The sequence below is a fragment of the Chaetura pelagica genome, unplaced genomic scaffold (genome assembly GCF_000747805.2).
Source record: "Chaetura pelagica isolate M959 unplaced genomic scaffold, ChaPel_1.0 scaffold90, whole genome shotgun sequence".
Taxonomy (NCBI): domain Eukaryota; kingdom Metazoa; phylum Chordata; class Aves; order Apodiformes; family Apodidae; genus Chaetura; species Chaetura pelagica.
Genome location: NW_009953496.1, coordinates 17,398,666 through 17,420,989, shown reverse-complemented (window position 1 = coordinate 17,420,989; position 22,324 = coordinate 17,398,666). Strand labels below are relative to the sequence as shown.

At 39.9% G+C, this 22,324-nt stretch overlaps 1 protein-coding gene across 1 annotated transcript in view; it reads right to left on the bottom strand.

Annotated features, from left to right (window-relative positions):
* The window catches only part of MLIP (muscular LMNA-interacting protein), a 129,701-nt gene extending 111,071 nt beyond the window's left edge, over window positions 1-18,630 (bottom strand). The window contains exons 1-4 of the mRNA XM_009999268.1: window positions 18,514-18,630; window positions 18,166-18,369; window positions 15,831-16,067; window positions 11,281-11,376 (exon numbers count right to left, since the gene is read on the bottom strand). Of these exons, the coding sequence (XP_009997570.1) occupies window positions 11,281-11,376; window positions 15,831-16,067; window positions 18,166-18,369; window positions 18,514-18,630 (654 nt within the window). The remainder of the gene's footprint in view (window positions 1-11,280; window positions 11,377-15,830; window positions 16,068-18,165; window positions 18,370-18,513) is intronic.
* Between the last annotated feature and the right edge of the window lie 3,694 nt (window positions 18,631-22,324).

Genomic DNA, 22,324 nt, shown 5'->3' with positions numbered 1-22,324 from the left:
AACAGTTTAATATGTAATGAAAGCAGATATAACAGTCGAGCAGGTAAAATAATAACAATATGTAATAAATAAAATATCCATCTCACCAGTAGTTTGAAAGTTTTCAAGAAAGGTAGTATTTCTTATTTACCAGCTACTTCATTGCATTTTTTCATGCTTTATAAGAATGTTTATGATGACAGCACACAAGTAAATCATTTATATATGACTTCCTTGATGTACATTATTTGATTTAGGAAGTGACACAGGCACATAGATACTCCGTGGCTGCAGCCACTAGGTTTCTGCATTGAATTATTGCCCAGGCTCCACAGCCTGCATTAGCTCTGGCTCTGTCGACTACTGGGGGGCCTGGCAAAACCCCCAGCTCATGGGCATGTGTACCCTGATGTACTGAATGCCCAATTGTATTGCTCTCTCTTTGTTTATTTTACACAGAATCATTTTGGGTGGAAAAGACCTGTACGATCATCAAATCCCACCATTAACCCAGCACTGCCAAGTCCACCACTGAACCATGTCCCTAAGCACCATATCTACACGTCTTTTAAATACCTCCAGGGATGGTGACTCCACCAGTTCTCTGGGCTCCCAGTTCCAATGCATAACAACAACCCTTTGTTAATATTCAATCTAAATATCCCCTGGCACAACTTGAGACCACTTCCTCTTGTTCTATCACTTGTACCTTGGGAGAAGAGACAGAGAGACACCTTGCTGCCAGCATGATTTCTACTCCCCAGTGCTCCCACTTGCAAGAAATCAAATCCAATTATCTAAAAAACCTTTTCTTCAAACATTTCATGACTTCTGGAGCCTGATTCTTGCACACTGTCTTTCAGATATGATGGGACTAGGTCTTAAAATCACAAAGTAAATTTAATTGATGAAATGGAAAATAAAAAATAAAAAATTATAGCTGTTGGTGAGGCATAACCCTAAAAACGCAAACTAGTAACATGAAGTTCTTGTCAGTTATTCTACTCCACCACCACTGTCAAACACACAGAGTTGGCACAAAGATCCCTTGGAGATTTTTTTTTAGACACTGAAATACTGCTCATTTTAGAGACCATTATTTATCTTAATTATCACCAAAAATTAGTCTTCTTTTTAATTATCTACATCTGAAAGAAACATAAATCTGAGATTGTAACAATATTGCTAGAGGAACAAATCCCATAGGATTCTCAGTTCTGGCACAAATATTCTTTTGCTTTTCTCCCTATGTTCAATACGCTGCAAGCTGTAATTAGGCTTTCCCAACTTTTCCAAAAACTCATCTCATTTCCTTGATGACACATTCTTTCCTACACCCACAGTCTGAAAGCCTGCACACCAGTATCACCCGGGCTGCAGCACAGCCTCAGGAGGACAGAGGACATCCCCTCCCTGCCAGCACTCTGATTCTCCTTCCATGCCCCCTGTGAGGGTCCCCATTTCGTGGCCACCTGCGCACCAGTTCCTGCTCGTCCAACATTTCTACAGCAGTTGTATCAACCACTTCCATGAAAAAAGGGGTGCTGGGGGAAGCCTTTCATCTCATCTATCATGCTGCTGCAGATAAAGAGGAACCAGCACCAAAATACTGACCAGTGGAGGCTGAACAGCACCTCAGCCCAGCAGCGCTGCGGAGGCTGGAACCCTGCGTGCCCAAGAGGAGAGTAGGCTCAGCTCTCACCTACAGCAGTCCCTCTGGATCCTCTTCAGGCAGATACAGCTCACACGTACACCTGCTCATGCCACTTTGGAGACATACTGCTGAGTTTCCCTAACAAATAAAATATTGTGCCCCAAGTGCAGCCATATCCTCTGTCCCTCTGCTCTCTGCGCATCTCCCCTGCCCACTCTCCCGCTGAAACCCCATGAAAAACCATATGGCTCCTGTTCCCAAATCCACCTTAGCTCCAGGAAAATCACAGCCAGCTTCCTTCCCTCTTCCAGTTTTGTTGTTTTTTTAAAAACAAAACAAAACAACTCTAAACTTGCATTATCTTTTGTTCCATCCATTTCCCATTACTTCTCTTCCTAGAATCCCAGGGGGATTTTAAGCTTGCCTGGGCAGCTGAGCTTGAGTTACTTGCCTAAAGCATGTGGGAATTTCCATCTCTATCAGTAACTTCAGAAGTTGATCCTGGTGTAGGAGGACAGATTGTACAGGATCCTGTGTGGTTCCATTGTTTTACTCCCCTAGTTTTTACCAGCATCTGAACTTGTTTAAAATGTTTCTGTTGAAATTGTGAAGTCCTCCTACTCATTTTCCTTCATCATGCACTCAGTATTAAAATAAGTACCAGTCAATTCCAATCCATCAAAATATGTAGAATACTATTTCAGAAAAAGACATAATTAATCATTTGAAATGGGTTACTATTTTCCTTTTCTCCACTGAAATTGTATTTTCAGTGCCTAAAAAGTCAACTTCACAAAGAACATGTCCTGTACCAAAACCAGTGTGTTCACCATGGGAATTTCTTTCACTACTAGTACTAGGTCTTTCTTACACTTTTTCAACATAAACACTAAGATTTTTGGACAGTAAAAAGATTTACTAAAAATTTTCTTTTCTTTTTTTTTTTTTTTTTTAAATCAGGCATAACTAAAAATAAAATTATTTCAGACACTCTGCTAATGGAATGGAATTACCATCCTCCACTGACAGTTGGCAGTCCTTCAACTGAAGCACAGGCATGGGCTTTCTGTACACTCCCAATCCACTGCAAGAAGTGGTAAAACAAACCCAGCTAAATATCCTGAGGCTGTTCAGCTATGGTGTTGGCTGCAAAAATTAATTCATACTGAAACAGGACAGGAACAAACTCACAGCTAGCTATGGTGCTTCAGGTGAAAGCATCTTCTTAAAGTATGACAAATGAAATGACCAGGTTAACATCCAGTAATTTTTAACCTCCAGTTCTGCACATACACTTTCATTTTTCACATCTAATAAATATGTTTGTCCAAAAAGTTGCAGAACCATCCATAAAGGACAGCTCATCATGCATTTTTATAACCTTTTCAAAGCCAAAGAGAACAAACCCCATCATCTTTCTTCTCTTTTACAAGCCTTCCCCTTTCCCTGACCTCCCGCCCTTACAGGTCCATACCCCAATCTTGGCAGGAGAAAGCTCTCAAGGCAAGAGCCATGGCTGAGTTTCACGTAAAAAGGTGCAACCAGAAGCAACAGGGCTCGGCACAGCTGGGAGCAAGACCAGCAGCTGGGGAGAGAGGCTACAAATCAGAAGATGCTACAACCCATGAAAAGCCAAAGTTTGAAAGAACAGAGTCAGGGGAAAAGGATTTGGATTGGCCTTTTGGAAAAAACACAGACATACCTTCAACCCTAGTTCAAACTCACCACATTCTAAAAAAATAATCCCCAGCTAAAAAAATTTCTCTAATAGGGAAGCCTGCTTAGTTTAACTCCATTTAGATAAGTAGTACATATTTTGGAAATTTGACTTAACAGCCAGTCTTCACTGCCTCAGTGCAAAGGCTGGTACCCTTCAGCTGGTAGAAACAGAAAGGGGAAAAAAATGTACCCAGTTGAGTCCATTTGCATTGGTTTGCATAAACGTCATTAGTAATATTATTTCCTATTTAATTTTACCTTTTCTGTCATCACTGATGATGGTAACAGTATTTTAAACTTGCACAATAGGAAATTCAGACTTCTCACTAAATAATGACAACATGCTTTTGCTAGATGGCGAAGGTTGCATTAGATAATGACTTATTCATAAAAGAAACATAAAAGAAACTGTCTATGTCAAATTTCCTTCCTTGGTCTAAGTGAAGAAGCACGTTTAGTCATGCCTAAAAACAGATTACAGAGGTGGATTTTTAACTAAAAGTTTTAGAAGAAGATGCTAAAATGTATCCAACAAGAACAGCAAAGAATGTGCTGATCAATTGCGCATGGTTCAGACTAAACCGGCATCAGTTGGCTGTTTTTAATTAAAGCAATGCAATGTTTCGCTCCTGAAGACAGAGACAACAGATAAAAGCAACCTCCTCCCCAAAAGAAACGTGCAGGAAATAGAGGTAAAGAGAGAAATCCAATTAATTCCTCATTAATTTATTACCCACAGAAATCTTCAAGCCAGGAAGAGGTAGGCAAGGCAGCAAGGATATAGAATCATAGAATCACAGAATGGTTAGAGTTGGAAAAGATCTTAAAGATCATTGAGTTCCAACTTGATAGTGGGGAAGGTGCCTAGAGCAAGGAGTGAGGGGGGGCACGACAAAAATCACCTAATGTATAGTCATGTGTACAAAACCATATGAATTTGCAAATCCTGTCTAAGCCTCAACACAGCTTCCCTTTCATAGCATGTTATCTGGAACATTTTAACCAGCATATGTCTTCAGGTGAGCCCTCAGCACTCCTGGTCTTGGAAATCCCTGACTGCATCCCTTTCCCTGGCATGTTACAGTACTATTTCACTGCTTTTGAGGCCTGTGGTCAACCTTCACAAATTGTGAAGTGAGCTGTAAAGAGAGGCATAAACCTCTCTGGCATCCTGGGGAACATAAAACTATGGTCAGGCATGGATGGAGCGCCTCGTTGCACTGGGCAGCAGAAGACTTTGCCCAAGGACAGCAGGGTGGCCCACACTGCTGCACTCATGGGCAGCTGCCTCATGACAGCACCTATTGCTGCTCGGGGTTGGGAGAGGGCAGCACAAAATTCGGTTCATCCTGATGCCTGGAGCAGCCACACAGCTGTCCAGCACTGCTGAAGGCTTGTGCCTCAGCTCGGACACCGTGTTTTTGAATGTGCTGCCTTGGCTTTGGGTGCAGCAGCCTGGTGAAGGCTCTGAGCTTGGGCTACCCCACAAGCCTGATCCTCTTCCCTGAGCTTGTTGCTGGTGATTTGCTCAAAAATCAAATTCAGCTCAGCATGCTTTCTTGGCAGTTTGATGCACCAGACAAATGCTGCTCCAAGTGCTTTCCCCTAAAATTTCCTCTGTGAGAATTTCCCAGAGCTTGAGATCTTCAGAGGCCAAGTTTAAAACTGGGTATTTTCTCCACTTTTTATTGGAGATAGCAAGAGAACAAACACCATGAATGTTTCATCTGTCTCGCAGTGGGTAGCATATACAAGATTTTGTCATGCTGCCTTCAGAGCAAAGCTCCTTTCTGTTCTTCCTACCCAGCAGTTCAGTGCCTCCCAAGGGCAATCCACAAGGCAAAGCAAGGCAAGGCAAGTACAGTTCAGTCAAACTCACCATCACATTCCTTAGGCACAAATGAAAGAACGTCCATCATGTCATATCTGCAATGCCATTGAATACAAACAGCTTTTACACGATTCAAACTGCTTATGAAAATTGCTCTTGCTCCATTTCTTTAATCTTCTGATGTGCCTCTGGATAGTGACTTCCCTGACACTGGAACTTGATTTAATTTAAGTGCTTTCTGTGTAATCACTTCAGACCTGGTGATGTAAAAACATGGAAGAAAATGCATGGCCTTGATCCCATTGGGAGACTTAAAAGGTACTGCCCCTACAGGCAGTGCTACCCACAGCCCAAGTTACCAATCCTTTTACTTGGAAGAAAGCTCATCACCCCTGTGGAAAGTCAGCAGTTGTACCTGAACACTTGTAGGAATTCAGTACAGCCTCCTCCCCTGCTGAATTCCCACACAGCCCATGAGGATGCCTTCCACAACTGGAGATGTTGCTGATAATTTGTGTAGTTGTTCAAATATTTACCCTCTTTTATTTTCAAACAGTATGCTATGTCCTACAGCACAGTTCCAGGTGCCTTGCTTGAGCCTACTTTTCTGTTGCATGGATTTTTGCTTATACTGTCTGCAGTGCTTAAACTGTTGACCATATGATGGATTTACTGATTCCTTTTTTTTTCTTTAACTTTGAGGTATTTTAATATAGTATCTTGAAAAGATAAATTAATTATTTTCCTTGTTTAAATGTTTTTCCTATTCAGCATTGTTAATTATAAGCTCTGCAAAATCCAAGAATTTAAAGTGAGTCAATTTTGACTGAGTCCTGTGGGAAACCTACTTAAAAGGAAGAGAAGGAAAAAGATAACACTGTACAAACAGAAGCATTTGCTTCTGAGCGGGAACTTAATCCCAAATTCACAAAATGAGTTCTGTAACCACCACACTAGGGAGGTCAATACAGTCCCTATACCACAGACCTGTTAGCTTTCATCCTGACTCAGAAATACTCGATTACTTAGATAAAAGTGGAATGGAAGCAGCAGACTGAATGGAGAAGGAGATCACATGGCTGGTGGGTGCTTATACACTGCTGAAGCTCACGTGGTCCCTCTAGGTTAGTTAAGCCAACAAGACTGGTCATGGGCTTCTTTGCAAGCCTGTAAAAACCTGCACAAGATGCAAGGCAGGGAGAAGTCAGACTCCTGACTTCTAAAACTAACTTACCTTGTCAGAATAAAAAATAAGAATATAAAAATACCAACACCTTTACCTGACAAGATCAAGAGACATTAAAATGTTTTGAAAAGGAGATAAAGCACTTCTTCATAAAAAACTTGAAGACAGAAATATTAGGTCATATGGTGTTATGGGAACAGGCCAATCCAACACTGTCTGTGAGCAAGGCCGTTATTGTTTGAAACAAGCTTCAAAAGAAACCTGTCTTTGATGATGAAAAGGACATTCTGAATTCCATTTTAGTTGTCTTCTTTTATAGTGCTTCTCTGACCTTGGTATTCTACCAGTTTTGCTTTTAAAATTGCAAAAAGTACAACAATGAGTAAAAAAAACAAACAAAAAAGAAATGTTATTATGTTTCAAATTGTATGATTGCAATTTTCTGATATAGCTTGACTTAACATTCTCAGATGAATAAAAAAAGGGCTTGACACTTAAGATTTCTAACTGGTTTAAGTGCATCAAGACTTTTTCCTGAGAAATGCGCAGCAGCTAGAAGTGAAGAAGATAGATGTGCTGAAATTCCTCTAGGGTGGAATCAGTGTGCTCAGTTGGCTCCCTGAAATGCCTGTACACCAATGCACACAGCATGGGGAGTAAATAGGAGGAGTTAGACGTCTGTGTGTGGTCTAAGGGTTATGATCTGGTGGGAATTACAGAGACATGGTGGGACAGCTCACATGACTGGAATGTGGTCATGGATGGCTATGTCCTTTTTAGGAAAGACAGGTAAACAAGGTGAGGTGGTAGAGTTGCTCTTTACATGAGAGAGCAGCTAGAATGTACTGAGCTCTGTCCAGGGGCCAATGAGGAGCAAGTGGAAAGTCTGTGGGTACAAATTAAGGGGCAGGCTGGCATGGATGACACAGCTGTGGGCGTCTATTACAGACCTCCTGATGAGGACGAAGGAGTTGATGAGGCTTTCTACAGGCAGCTGGAAGCAGCCTCGCAATTACAGGCCTTAGTCCTCATGAGGGATTTTAACTACCCAGATATTTGCTAGAAGGCCTACACAGCCAGCCATTCACAGGCCATGAGGTCCTCCAGTGCATTGATGATAACTTCTTGATGCAAATGGTAGATAAGCCAACTAGGAGAGGAGCGCTGCTGGATCTCATGCTCACCAACAAGGAGGGTCTGCTTGAAGCGGTGCAGGTTGAAGGCAGCCTTGGCTGCAGTGACCATTAAATGGTGGAGTTCAGGATCTTGCGCAATAGGGGCAGAACACCAAGCAGGATCATGACCCTGGACATCAGCAGGACCAACTGTGGCCTTTTCAAGCAACTGCTAGGGGAAATGCCATGGGAGAGGGTACTAGAAAATAAAGGGGCCCAAAATAGTTGGTTAACATTCAAAGACCACTTCTTCTAAGCTCAAGATCAGAGCATCCCAACAGGTAGGAAATCAAGAAGGGGAGCCAGGAGACCCACATGGTTAAAGAGGGAACTGCTGGGCAAACTCAAGTGGAAGAAGAGAGTTTACAGATCATGAAAGAGAGGACCATAAGTCTGTTGTCAGAGGATGTAGGGAGGAAACTAGGAAAGTTAAGGCCTCCTTGGAATTAAAGTTTGCAAGAGAGGTCAAGGACAACAGAAAGGGCTTCTTCAAATACACTGCAGACAAAACAAACGTGACACTTGTTCACCTGGTGAAACACATGAGAAAAATCTAATTGAGGGAATTCCCAGGGCAAAGGCATACAATTAAAGGAAATAATAGGTTAAAAAGTAAAGTGAAATACAACATTAAAATGTTTAAGAGATTTGATATCTAATATCTAAGGTATCTAATATGCTTATGATATTGATAGCCCAAGAAATGGATCCAAGATGATGATGCGTGTCATGAAGTGACAGGAGATGCTGAAATCTGTCAACACTCTCCATTCAGTCAGACAAAATCCACTGGGAATTTCAGTCACAGCTTAAATAAGATTGTGCAGAGTTGGTTCTATGTTTGAAAGGATAAGTAGGAAACAAGAAGCAGAGTGCAGAAGACAGAAAAATACAGACCTGGAAATAAAGACTCCAGAATCCAAGTCAGAGTTCCTTCTGTTAAAGTCACCCTGGGGGACTGTTGGCAATGTTTGTAATCCTGATTTATTTATTTTTTCCTGTAGTTAGACATGCAATATTTTACACACAGTCACATAGAGAGCAATATCAGTTGTGGTTCTAATTTGTTATCTTTTGATGCACATCTTTACATAGATACTCTTATTTTAAGATTACCATTTTAAAAATCCAAAGACTTGCTTTAAGTTCAATTAAAATATTTTTATTTTGAAATATATATTAAACAAAGTAAAATAAACAGATTCTATATTTTTGAGGTGTGATCCAAATAAACTGAGACAAGGCTACAAAATATGGTATGCAAAAAAAGTAACTCTAAATGTAATTAAAGTTCTGAGGCCTGTAAATTTCAAGAAAATACTCTACAATAACTAAAATCAAAGGGCAATTTTCATTTTTCCTTTGCAAAACAATGACTCAGACTGAATGAACTTTGCATAGTTTGTCCAATTAATTATCAGTCATTCACACTGTCATGAAATCTTAAAGCTGGTACAAAGGGGTTTAAATTGAGTTCGGATCAATGAGTTAACAATTCAAATGAGCCTTCAGAAGAAGTTAGAGCAACCAGGCCCATGGAGAACAGAGAAGAAACCTCAATCTGGCAGCAGCATCACCCTTTGTAATGTCAGAAGGCTCAGAGACAGGATAGATGATGGCAAGAGCTGGCAAGAGCTGGCAAGAGGGCTAAGGCTAGGAAGAGACAAATATTATCACAAATAGAATATGCAAGGAGGATATTTATTAAATTTCAATTAGAAAAAACAGATGAAGACACCATCTCTGCTGGATGGCAGGAACCAGTGATGACACAGAAGAGAGGAGGAAGAAAGATGGGCACAACTAAGCACTTATTCAGCTTTTGCAGGAAGAATAGGAGCCTTTAGTTTCTTTGCCTCTTTCTCTCATTTACTGCAGAGGTATCCATTTCTCTTGAAACCTTGACAGAAATACAAAGAAAACAAACCTTCCTGGATTCCTAGCAAAGAAGATTCTGCATTAAGTTTCTACTATCATCTACTTATCTGAACATGTAAAGCATGCTTTCCATAAGGAGCCGGGCTGTAAACATTTTTCAGATAAGACAGTTATTGAGGAATAAAGGGAGCTTCACTACAGAAAACTCAGAGCAAGAGCAGATTAGATACTGACCAGTTCCAGAGTCAGCAGGGTACTCCTCAGAAGCCCATAATCACTAAAAATGATGAATGCTGCTCTAGGTTAAAGATAATAACATACAAAATTTACTCCAGCACAAAGATTTTTATTAAAAAAAAAAAAAAGAAACTAAACCAGAAATACAAATATTTCTTCATGAAAGAACTTGCAGATTGTCTGCTTTTGACACCTGGAACATATTCAGTCAGTTGACTCTGTCTGTGCACTGTGCAATAAGGCAAGTATCTTGGTCTAATCTGCCACCTTCTCCCTTCTTAGCTGAAGAACTTTAAAGGGAGCCACTATTTTCCAAGAGGCATACAACATAAAAAGTGGCTACTTCCTACTTTTGGCTGAAACCACTGAAAGACACTACTGCAACAGATCTGGGCCACTAGCAATGTGTTACTCAACCATTTCAACAGTGGTTCCTTTAACAGGAAGCCTCATGCTTCCTGCAATGTGGGCTAAGACCATAAGAAACAGCTACCAAATACAGCCAGGCAAAACAAAACAAAATAAAACAAGATGAATGTGTTTTCAGCTGGAAAATAAACTGGTCTAAATGTTTCACAAGATGATGTTGGAGACCGGAGCCCTCAAAATAAGATCCTTTAAGCAACTGAACAGAACAGAAAAATGTTTGTTAGTCCATCCCATAGACAAAAGCTGCAGGTCAGTCCTTCTTAAATAGTAATCCACATGGGAAACCAAATTTGAATGGTCTATCTGCTTATTTTTCAGTCAACTAACAAATCACTTTTTAAAAAAAAATGTGAAAGGTTAATAAAACCTGAGTGTGGTCTTCTATATAATAGATTAATTTTATTATCTGCCATTAGCTGGGTTGTGAATGGTATTCCTGGAAAAGGCTAAAAAAGGCTGGAAGAAGAGGAATCAAAAAAGTATTCCTCTAGCATTTGCTGTGGGAGATACAGTTGTTGCTTCCTAGTACTTCAGGCTTAATACGAATAGGATGCTTTTTGACCTCAATCATTCAAATACCTTGATTTTATTCTGTCCTCCTAGTAAATTCAGGTATGCAGGAACATGACCTTGACTGGGGTGGTTTTCAGGTGGTTGATTTTTTTAGAAAACTGGTTCAGATTTCCAAATGCCACTCTGCAGGCTCAGCCATTTCCTTCTGTGACATGTGTGACAGGCTTAATCTTGTCTGACATCAGTCACCTAAAATATGGGCATGGGGTCTTAGCCTGTCACACAAGTTGCCCCTTAAGTTAAAAGATAAAAATGGTCACTTCCACGTAGCAGCTCAACTCCTCCCTCCTACAAGAGGCATCCTGGAGATGCTGCTCCTTCCATTAGCTAGAGGGAGGGGGGTCCAGACAACTAAATAAAGACTTAAGCTGAAGGGAACAATCATCACCCTTAAAGCCCCCAAACAAGAGTGCTTAAAAAGCTCCAGTCTGCTATGCTGGTGCTTTATCCAGGAGCTGAACTCCTCCAGAAGCCACAGTTACAGCCCAGTAAACTTGGTGAGGTCACTGAGGTTCTCCTCTTACACAGCTATTCGCAAGTTTTGTGTCAGGCTTTACTAGCATTAATGACAGACAACAACACAAAACACTTTCTTACTCAGTGGGGTCATCTCACTTACTGTTATGATGTGGTTTACTGTCGGGAAGGAGCTGCCCTTGGATGAAGGTTCAGTAGGATCAGCATCAAGGGCATCAGTTTCTGAAGCGAAGGATGCCTTTAAAGAGAAAGCAGCAAAAATGAGTATTTTTATTCTGAATACTGTTTAAGAGAAAAAAATTCCCTCTTTCCCAGGTTGGTATACAAATGCCTGACCCTATTGTTATGTATAGTTGCACAATGAAAGCAACTATATATTTCAATGTTGAAATGGTCAGTTCAAGAATAAAAAGTTGTAACACAGTATCAAGAGAAAAATGTTGGTTATTTGTACACAGTTTAGTCCTGTGGTCAAAACATTAGGACTCCAATAGCATACCTGATGCATTAATTCCTTCTCATCTCCCCCACACACAAAAAGCAGAGATTTTTTTTCTACATTGTTTAAATAGATGAATAATTCTGCCATCTTGTGGGAGACAGAAATCATAACTATTTGTAGGATAACAACAGCAGGACAGCACAGTACAAACAGAATTTTCATCTCTTCTTTACATGTTTCAGTATTCATTAAATGAACAGACACTAGTAGCAAGTATATTTCAAATAGCCTCAAAAATGAAAATGAACTGAAGCCTCCTGAAGAAATGTGAGCGAAGTGGTTGATTTTTAAGATACTGACTTTACCAGAAACTCTGCTCAGAAGTTAAAGGTACAGACACTAAAAATCCTGATTTTTTTTTCCCCTGATAATCTCATAATGCAAAATATGTAAATAATCATTTAAATTCTGTCACATCTGTTAAAATAATTTAAAAAAAAAAAAATAGGTAGGGATAATCCTTTCATAAAAGATAAAAGGTAAAATTATACAGAATTTGAACGACAATTAACCTTTCAAAAAATATTAAACTAACTTTCATACCTGGGTTGTGAAACATGATCCTCTATAGCATAGTTTTACAAAATAAGTAGATTAATTTATTCTTAATTTGTCTTTGACTGATGTAGGTTGTATCCTTATTCCTGGCAATTTAACAGACATATAATATCACCTGCTCTATCTTCATTAAACAAGGAGTATGCTGGAGTAATAATCACTAATTTAAGCAAGTATAAATTAAAATTTAAGAGAACAAGAGCTGAAAAAAAATAAATAAAAAATGGACCAGTTACTCCTCAAAGTAATTTTGTAGAGGCTCTCCTCCCACTTTTTCAGCAAAGATTAAAAATAAATTTTAAAAAAGTGGAAACCAAACCTATATAACACATATATGTGATATACATATGGATCAAAAATATATTCCACAAAAATGCACACAATTACTACTGCTCTAAGGAACCTCTGAGGCTCAAGAGAGTGGCTTCTGCTAGGAAAGATGAGGCTTAAGGTGGAGTAACCTGAGAGACACATTGATTCCTCAGCACTTGGCACTGTAAGCCTACATCAGCAGAGTTACTTTGAGCCGTCCTCTCCCAACCAAAAATTACCTCAGAGAAACAAGCTCATCTAGTTTATATTTCTTTGTCACAACTGCAATGAACCCACGCAGTAAATCTCATACAGTGTCACAAGAAAGCTTCTTGAAAGAAGCACAACTGCTTTTGTGCTTACATGGCTGTTTACTAAGCCCATTATTTTCCTTTACGAATCAGCCATTTAAGTGAATAGTATTTTGATAAGCACCCTGAACATAAAGATCTGAACAACAGAATATAATAAAAAGGATGACAACAATTTAATTCCACTATCATTTCTTTATAATATAGTTTGGGAAATATCTTAAAAGTTAAGGCAAGCCTAGATCTGGATCTCAAATTCCCCACCTCTGAGTGATTTGATTTAACAATAACAGCAAGAGAACACACTGCACAGTGACAAACAACCCGCCTACCTCTGCCACTCTGTCTCCTGCTTGTACCCCAGCCAAGCCTGCTGGACCATCTTTCGACAGCCGTGAAATCACAATCCCCTGCTAACACAAAAGACAGGTTTCAGACCTGCTTTCTTCCATTGCTCTTAGATGTAAAAAAAAACAAAACATGCAGGAATTAATTTTCAAGACTTGATGTTCTTCTGCATCTAAGCAAAAACTTAGTCTTAGTACATTAGCAAGGAGAAAAAAAAAAAAGCCTCCATGGCTGACACATACAAGAATGAACAAAAGTGATTGCTTACACTGTGCCATGGGGGACGAACTGAGAAACTATGATTTATTTAAATGATGATTCAGTGAGAAGATGTGGGAAATACTTCTCTCAAATCAAGTAAGCTCCTGGGAATGAGCAAATGGGATGGGAGAGGCATGTGGATTGCCACAGAGTGACCCCAAATTGAGGCAAAAAGTGGAAACAAGCCAATGGTGTTTCAGCCATCAGGTTGTCTTTGGAAAATCATTGGTTAACATCAGGTTTTCTCTTCAAAATCATCTCTCCAGGACTTTCTCCACCAAAATCTACTGCCAGCTTCTATTTTGGGAAAAAAGTTAGCCACGTTTACCCTTGTTTGCTTGGTTATGAAGTCAGTGATGTTAGACTGAGGACAACCTCAGAAAGAAAACAACAAAATACAATAGCTTCAAAGAACTGCTTATCGTTTTCTTTCCAATGGTTACTAGATAAATTTTGAGTAATGAAATGCACCTCATCATTGTCTTTACATGAAGATGGGCCCTTTCCACCAGCAATGCTAATACCAAGACTCCCCATTTGACTGCACACAGTAATGGTTATCTGGAAAAGAATTATAATGGATAAGTGACCTGATTAATAAAAAACATTGCCTATTCATTACATGAGCAGTGAAAATCTACCTCCCGCTCTGAACACCAGTAGACATGCCCCACTAGAACTCAGCCCAGAGACAAATGGTGCAATGCTTCAACACCAGCACATGCAAGACTATTCTCTTCAATAACACCAAGAATAAAGTATTTCTCCAGGTTTTAGAGTCATGCCAAGACCATATAAAGCTGCTGATCAAACTAGTTGCTTCCTAAAACCCACCAATTTACTGAGCACTCATGATGGCAACACTAGCACACAGGAGTGAAAAGTAAATGTTTTTTGATAAGTTTCTGGAAAACTTTTGCTTTGGAACCTCATCTCCAGTCGGATTTGCTTACTCTCAACTCTTCTGAGAACAGATAACTGAATCTGAGCACTATTACAGTAATTTTATTTTATTTAAATAGGCTTCCTGCATGTATGTGTTAACTCTACCAAAGATTTGACAGTACTCTAACCATTAACTCTAAATCAGGAAGCTTTTTAAAGAGCAGCACAAATTGTAGTCTATCTAGTCTATTCTCCTCCTGCTGGTATCAGTACAAAATCCTGAATAATTTTTTGAATTTACAGAATTCACAACAAAGGCCAAATCAAATCAGTTTCAAAGACAGTCAGCATTTTAGACTTGTTCCCCCCAATTGCTGGTTGTTTTTTTTCTTTAGTATATGATATAGTTGCAAATAATAATTTGCTAATTGCTAAAACAACAACTGCATTGAATTTAAAGAACACCTTCCCATCATGTAGTGGAATCCGAATGCAAATTTCATTTCACCTCATCACAGTAACAAAATGCTCTTATTTTCATTGGCTTGCTTCATATCTCTAAGACAATTCAGGCTTTTAATAACCTGTTGTATTTTATAATTAAGAGTATTTCAACACAGCTGTGTTTCAAAATATAATGAAAGTATGCAATTACTCTTGCACATATAACACACTCAGCTGACATTCCTAATGCTTAAAAAGGTATGAAAATACCCTGTCAGTCAAATGAAAACCACCCTGCCTAATATTGCTTAGACAGCATTACCCACACACTTGAGACTTCACGAGCCCATGATTTCCAGCAGTGCTCTGGGGACAGGTCCCAGCACAAGTGCCACACTGGGCGACCTGCCTTTCCTGATACTGCATCCCATAGCCCCAGGGATGCAGCACAATTCTGCATCTCCCACCCCACAGGTGGTCAGCAGAGGTGCCATCTCTACTGGGCCACCCCTAGAAGCCAACCCATAAAGCGTCTTTCTGCCTAATGTGCTCCAAAGTATGCCAAGATGGGATATATCCATTGAGTTCAGAGTCCATATTTATCCATAAACTTCAGCCCATATCTTGTATTTCTCACTAATAAATTCTCATTTGAACATACCTATCCCTTTTTATGGGAAAAAGGCTTTCTCATGCCGTGAGGGTAAGGCCATGCCAATGCTCCTAAACCAAGGACTAAGCAAGGACTTCACAGAGTGCTCACCTACATACAACCTTGGCTTGCCCTTGCAATACCAAAGCTGGGCATACAAAATGAGACTGTATTGGATGGCTACAGAGAAATTATTTACTTATTTTTAACGGAAAGCTCTTTTTCCATATAAGCCACAGCTTAACCTCTGTGAAAGGTCAGTCCCATGACATCTATCATGCAACACCTCCCCTTCTTTGCATCTTTTATAGACTGCCTCACACCAGAAGTGGACTTCCCCATGGATATGCATGTTACCCCACGGACATGTAGGCTTCCCCATGGACATGCAAAGCCCATCCCAGGCAGCAGCTCAATACCTTCAGCGGGGGCTGTGGTGCATCCACTGCCCTCAATTCCTCTGGGATCCGTCCGGTCTCCCTGGGGAAGCTGCCCACTGCTGAGATGGGTGGCTGCCCCTTAGTGTTAGTCCCCAGAAGAGTCTTCCCCTTCGTTGCTGACTTATGCTTTTCTTGAAGAGCTGTTCGGGTGTTTCTTTGATTTCTCATGCTATCATTGGTATCAAAAAGGCTGCCAGAAAACTTGGAAATAGGCTCCTGGGGATTAAAGATAAAAAAGGTAAACATGGCAACAGCAAGGAAAATACCTCATACCCAGACCCTACCCATGGCAAATTGGATGTGTTCCTCTCTATCCCATTGCTGTACATTAGGATTTGTTTCACTGAAGACAAAACTGCAACCTTCAAACAAAGGTACAAGCCTCTTTCTTTTACCATGGTTTTCCCTCAACATGGAAGTGGAAAATGGTGGGAACAGGGGAAAAACTGTGATTCATACAGCCTTTCTCTAGATCCCCTGGCACACTCAAGCACATAAAATACACATATATTCAGCTAAATCCTGCAATGCCTGATAAAAAGCATGGAGCATGAGCACAAGTCTATTCTGGGCAGCCTCTGGCAGCTCCATAGCACTGAATCTGCTGTCCCAGAGCAAGGAACCACACACATGAGGCAAAAGAAATTATTTTCCATACAAAAAATAAAACATTTCTTATAGTTCCTCAAGGCTCATGTTCTATTTTGGTGACCACAGGTGGGAGAGGGAAGGCAAGCCCCTACCTTGCATCTACATTTCTAGGAAAATATTTTAAGTAATTGTATTGACTTTGTTTAGCTGCAGATGGCCATAAGTGAACACCTGCCAGCTTAGTGATTCAGGCCTCCACTGGAATCAGATCCTCTAAGGTGAAGTATCCTGAAGCCTGGCTCTAGGCTATATATGCTCCGAGATGCTGTGAGGAACTGACAGTGTCACCCTATGCTTAGCTAAACCACATGAGCTTGAAAAGAGAAATAAACAATTAAAACACACCCACTGAACAGTTAAAGCTTCAGACCAATTTGCAAAACACAATGATGTTCTCAAGTTATCAGCTATGCTTGGTGAAATAAATGAAATTCAGCCATTATGTCCAAATTCTGTTCACAATTTATTAATGTTTTATTTATATTTAGCTGATTTTTGCTCCTTAATTTTACGGGTAAGGTTGAATCACATCTTCATAGTATCATGCTTGTATCTTCTGTTGGCAGTAAAATGATGCAGCAAAGGTTAACACCTTTGAAAATAAGCCCCATAAATTTCTTCTTAAGTTCAATAGTTTAATACTAGAAATAAAAAGCAGTGGCATTAACACAAACAGCTTTGCAGAAACTCTACTGAACACTTCACGTTTCAATCTATATGGGAGCATTCCCACAATGTCTTTTTGGTTGAGATGGAGAGAAGGATTGCCAACACCAGGGAGAGTAAGCAAGGCATGACTGCTTCCCATTTTCACTTAAAGGGTAATTTGTTTAGCTTTAAGTCACATAAAACACTCATTATGACTCTTGGGAGAGATTCTGCTTTAATGGTGCCAGGCTGACTAGCCCAGACCCATCAGCAGTGCTGGAGTGCTGAGGGTGCTGAAGAGAAAGGCCACAAGCAAGAGCTAGAAGAGGGGGCACAGCAGCAGCAATTGGGAGCTAGGAAGGGAGTGAAGGTCCTGGCAGAGAAGCAGGCATCAAAATTCTTCCCTCAACCCCCAGCAAACATCTGAACTGGTGAGGAAAAGGGCTGAAATGGAAAGGCTGCAAGAGTGCAATCACAACCTCCTTCTCCCAGGCTATGACTGAGAAAGCAGCAACGGTGCCACCCAGGTGCCAGACACCCAGTGGGCACAGGCTGGAGAAGCCATCCAGAGTTTCCTAAATGTCAGCACCCTGGAAGAGCACTACCCCAAACTAATCATGCATTGAATCAGCACTGCAACCTCACTTTTCTAGCATCCAGTCCTTGGGAGACATTGAGCTTGCTAACAACACCTCTACCTGAAAGAGATGGAGAATGTTGGTAACTGCAGATATAAGCAGGAGTGAAATAAAAACTGGATGTATCTCATCATTGCTCAGGTTACTCATCTTAACTTGCAAGCTGCATTGTACTCCTGGGGTTTGGATGAATTGTTTAAGTGCAAGCAAATGAAAGGAATAAAACATTGAATATGATTCTGCACCCCCTGCACCAGCATGGAAGTGAAAGTATAGGCAGTCCACCCTCCTGCTAACTCAAGCTGCTCAGCACCGCAAGCAGACTAGTTTCGTGATGGAGACACAACATCCCTTCTGACTTCAAGGAGGCTACCTACATCATCAGAATCCTCCAGTTCCTCTGCTTCTTGCTCAGGACTGATCCTTCCTTCCCTCCATTTTCCATTAGCAGAGCTGAATTTGTACAGGTTACCACCATGGAAACTTTCCTTTCCTTTCAATGAGGCCCAGCGAGAGCCCTGGGAGCTCCAGTTATGGCCACTGCACAGTTTAGGAGACTTGGGAAGCCACTTAATAGAGACCTGAGAGGAAGATGACAAAAAAAATAAAGGCAATAGATTTTAAGAAAGTGAAGAAAGTGATTGAAGCATGTATGTGCAGAAACCATCTGGCAAGTTCTGCAAGGTACTGTAGTATCATGTAAATACTGGGTTTCTGTTTTTTACCTTGCGAGGTACCTTCAGTCCCAGAGAGACACTTTGCCAGTTAACAGGCAATACTGCAACATTAGTGGAAGCCTTCAGGAATTTACATAACCATGGAACCAAGCCCACCTTCAGCATCATAAAGAAGAATTGGTGATCAACAACAGTATTCAATAATGTTATACTTTGTACTATTAAGAAAATAAACATGAGTACTTAGACCTTTAGTGACCATCCCATTTCGTCTCATGACCTGGGTTAAAGAAAAGTTATCAAGCCACACCCCTCTTTTCATTATTCATTGCATAAACAATCAGTTGTCAAGTGGTCCCAATAAAGTACAATATTAAATTGATCTTTTAAGGTTTTCTGATTTTCAAAGTGACTACAGTCCAGTTTTCAAAAACATCTGGTACATATTTACCTTAAAAAAACTCCACTTCTTCATACACAGAAGTTCATACATGACAAGTTGTGTCAAGACTACTTATATACCTTAATTTCACTGAACTTCACAAGTCAAAGTAATGTTTATCTTTATTTTCAGCTTTATTTCAATCTTGCCTTTACATTTTCTTCTGGTGTTACAAATCCAGTGGCAGAAAGCAGCCTGACACCACAGAAACAGATACATTAACACACGTGCTCTAAGAAGGCAAAGAGGTAGAGAACACGTACAATAAAAAAAAACTATCAGGAAGCTTATGGTGGGGCAATCAGCAGCACACAGTGAAGTTCACATTGTTTAAAAAGATTTCATTCAGATTGAATTCTTTAAGCTCCCTTTTTTCCATTTTAATGCAGAATGGGTATGTTTACACACAGAGATTTCTTGCTGTTATCAGCACCACCGATGTCACCATTTCTATTAGATCTAAGGTTGATAAAGAAAAGGAGATGGGACAAGGCTGTCCATGCTGGATTCATCTTCAGCTGCTGAAGGAGCTCCCCTTGGGATTCATTTGCTTTTGATTTCAGGATGGCTGAAAAAAACTAGGAAATGGACAATATCTCAGCTTCTCATGGGAAAATATTATAGACCTTTGTGTGAATCTTGAAAAGATCATAGCCCAAACAAAGAATTATTTGCATTGTACACAGAAGGCAAGATTGGCCACTATAGGAAACTTGCTGCTAAACCACATTTTGAGCTGCACTGGCACTCAGTGATAACAGAGATTGCTGATAAATGGCCCATATTGCTGGTTCTTTCAAACCACATGGCTCAGGACACTCAAGCCAATTGTCAACTTAGTTCATCAGTGAATTGAATGCAAAAGCAGCACTAATAATCACTACATGGTAGTGGCCCCCACTCCTCCTGACCATTGAAAACTCAAGGCAGGGTATTTACTGGTATTTCTCTACACTTGCCTTGAATAAGGAATCATAGGGGCACCCTTAAATGGAAGTTTTTTTACTATGAATATTAACTCGGTGGATAGCAATTCCTAACAGATAGGTAAATCACACACTAGCTGAAAATGTTGGGTACTGTTTTGGTCTGTTTTACTGCAGAATAGCTAATGTGATACCTCCTAATATTCAGGGTATTTCCAGGGACAGTTTAAATCCTTGACAACTTTTAAGCTCATTAGGAAGTCAAAAAGGAATTTCACTCTAAAAATAAATGCAGGTACAGTGAAGCATTTAACATCTTCCAAGACAATGTGTCATCCTTGTTTGACCCCAATTCCTAATCCCAACCAACCACTTCTCAAACCCAGCCTACCAAGTTCTCTAAGAACAATAAAAGGCTGGCCTCTCAAGGTAACAGATACAGATTTTGAATTGTCACATGCAGAGTTTGCTACAAGGAAGAGATGGAAGCAAGCTCTGCTTGCGGTGCTTTAGTGCAATGTGACCACTCAACCTGTTTTTTTACTGGATTTTTTTTCCCCCTCCCCAAAATAAAACAAACTCCTTACTCCAATGTATTACTGAAAATTGTGTTGGGCAATTCCACCCCCAAAGTGGAAACTGGCACAGTTAATCTTATAAAACTTCCAGTAATTTATTCATTTGTTCTCATTATATTAAATACTGTAGAATCATGCATTGAGACAAGAGATGCTACTAGCAAATATCCCAGTATTAAGAGACAAAATCCAGTTATCCTTATACAATTTTACAGATGATAATTGGCCTTCTTACTGCCCTGGTAAAGTAGGAAGTGTCTTCTTATGTTTTATACATTGGAAAGTTGAAACCCAAAAATATGAAAAAGGTCAATGTCTTAGGTCATTAGCAGCAAACCCAGAGGGAGGTACATAGCGGTACATTCTCTTAAAAACATTTTGAATAAAACGAAGGAAGTAGGAGAATCCAGTATTTAGGGCTTCAGGTTTCCTGGGTATTGGACTATGTAACTCTGATTTTTTGTAAATGCAGAAGTGTTTGGAGGGAGAAACTATTTATCAGCCTCAGCAGTTATGTTCCATGGAAATATACTTTTCACCTCCCTTTATTAGTAATTCTTTCCTTCAATATTTTACCAGCAAGTCAGGTGGGCTCCCTTTTTACCTCTTTTCAATGTGTTTTTCATGTTTTCAAAGGCAGTCTGTTCAGAACACAAATACTGCTCTGTATCCTACCCCTGCATGCTAAGAGGACAAATTGTTCTCAGAAAGTACAAGGTGTCTATTCCGATAAGATCTCACTAATAAATCCTCTAGAGAATTATTTTCCTCCAGGCAACGAAGGTGTGCAAATGCTGTGTATCACCCTATATCACTCAGGCAAATGAAAAATAATCCCAAATGCCCTAACAATGAAAGCCAAGACATAAAAACCACATGCATTTTTTAAGTACTGTACTGAAACACCCAGCCTACATGGTCACTACTGACAGTGCATTCAGATACCTGGAATATTTTTATGGTAATACACCTGCTACTATAATTCAAAACTTTAAGCCCCAAGCACACATTCTTGCCTTTTTTGTATGGGAAACACTCTCACCAAGTCAATTAAAAAACTAAAATAGCTTTATTTTCTGGAGCCAAGGCGAAAACAGGTGTTGAATTCTCCATTAACAAAAGGTCTAGACACTTCTTTTTAGTATGCTTAAGTCTCAGTGGGAGGTAGACATTTACAGTGAATCAGGGCAGGATCAACTGCTAAAGAATATATTTCAAAAAAATTAAATTCCTGGTGTCACTACTGTTCTCTCAAAAGCTGAACTCCTGAGCAGCAAGTAGTGAAACCTGTTAAGTAGCTAATCAGCTAAAACGGTTCACCCAGCACTGGAGTAAAGCACTAATATTAGACAAGAAGCAGGCTAATCAGCTTGTCCTGGACACAAACAAGTCATTTGCTGGAAAGGACAGTGGTAAGTTTCCAGTACACGCTTTCCCACAATACACTGATTATGAAAAATATGGAATGTAAGCCAGAAAAATAATCTCAACACAAATTATATAGAAGCTATGGAAAAAGCCTGGAGCAACATGCAGAATGGAAAAATCTCCTACCCTAACTACACTAACAATGGTAACAAGAAAGTGCTTTTTGTTTTTTTCCTGCTCTTGTAAAACAATGGAATTGTGACTTTTTTCAATAATAAAGGAAACTCACATGCAGTAACTGACAGGTTAATATTAAATCCACTCTCCCACTACAGTTAATTGTTTTTCCCTGGTTACCTGTTTAGCTGACAGTGTGCAAATTTTGTAGTGTTTCCTTTCTTGCATCAGACCCACTCCAAAAAAGACTTAGGAAACAACTAAAAAGTAGGAAGGTTTAAAAAGAAAAAAAGCACCCCAAAGTTCTGTTTACAAAGTTGTACTCACTGCTCAGGCTCCTCAAAGCATCACCAAATGACCCAGAGACT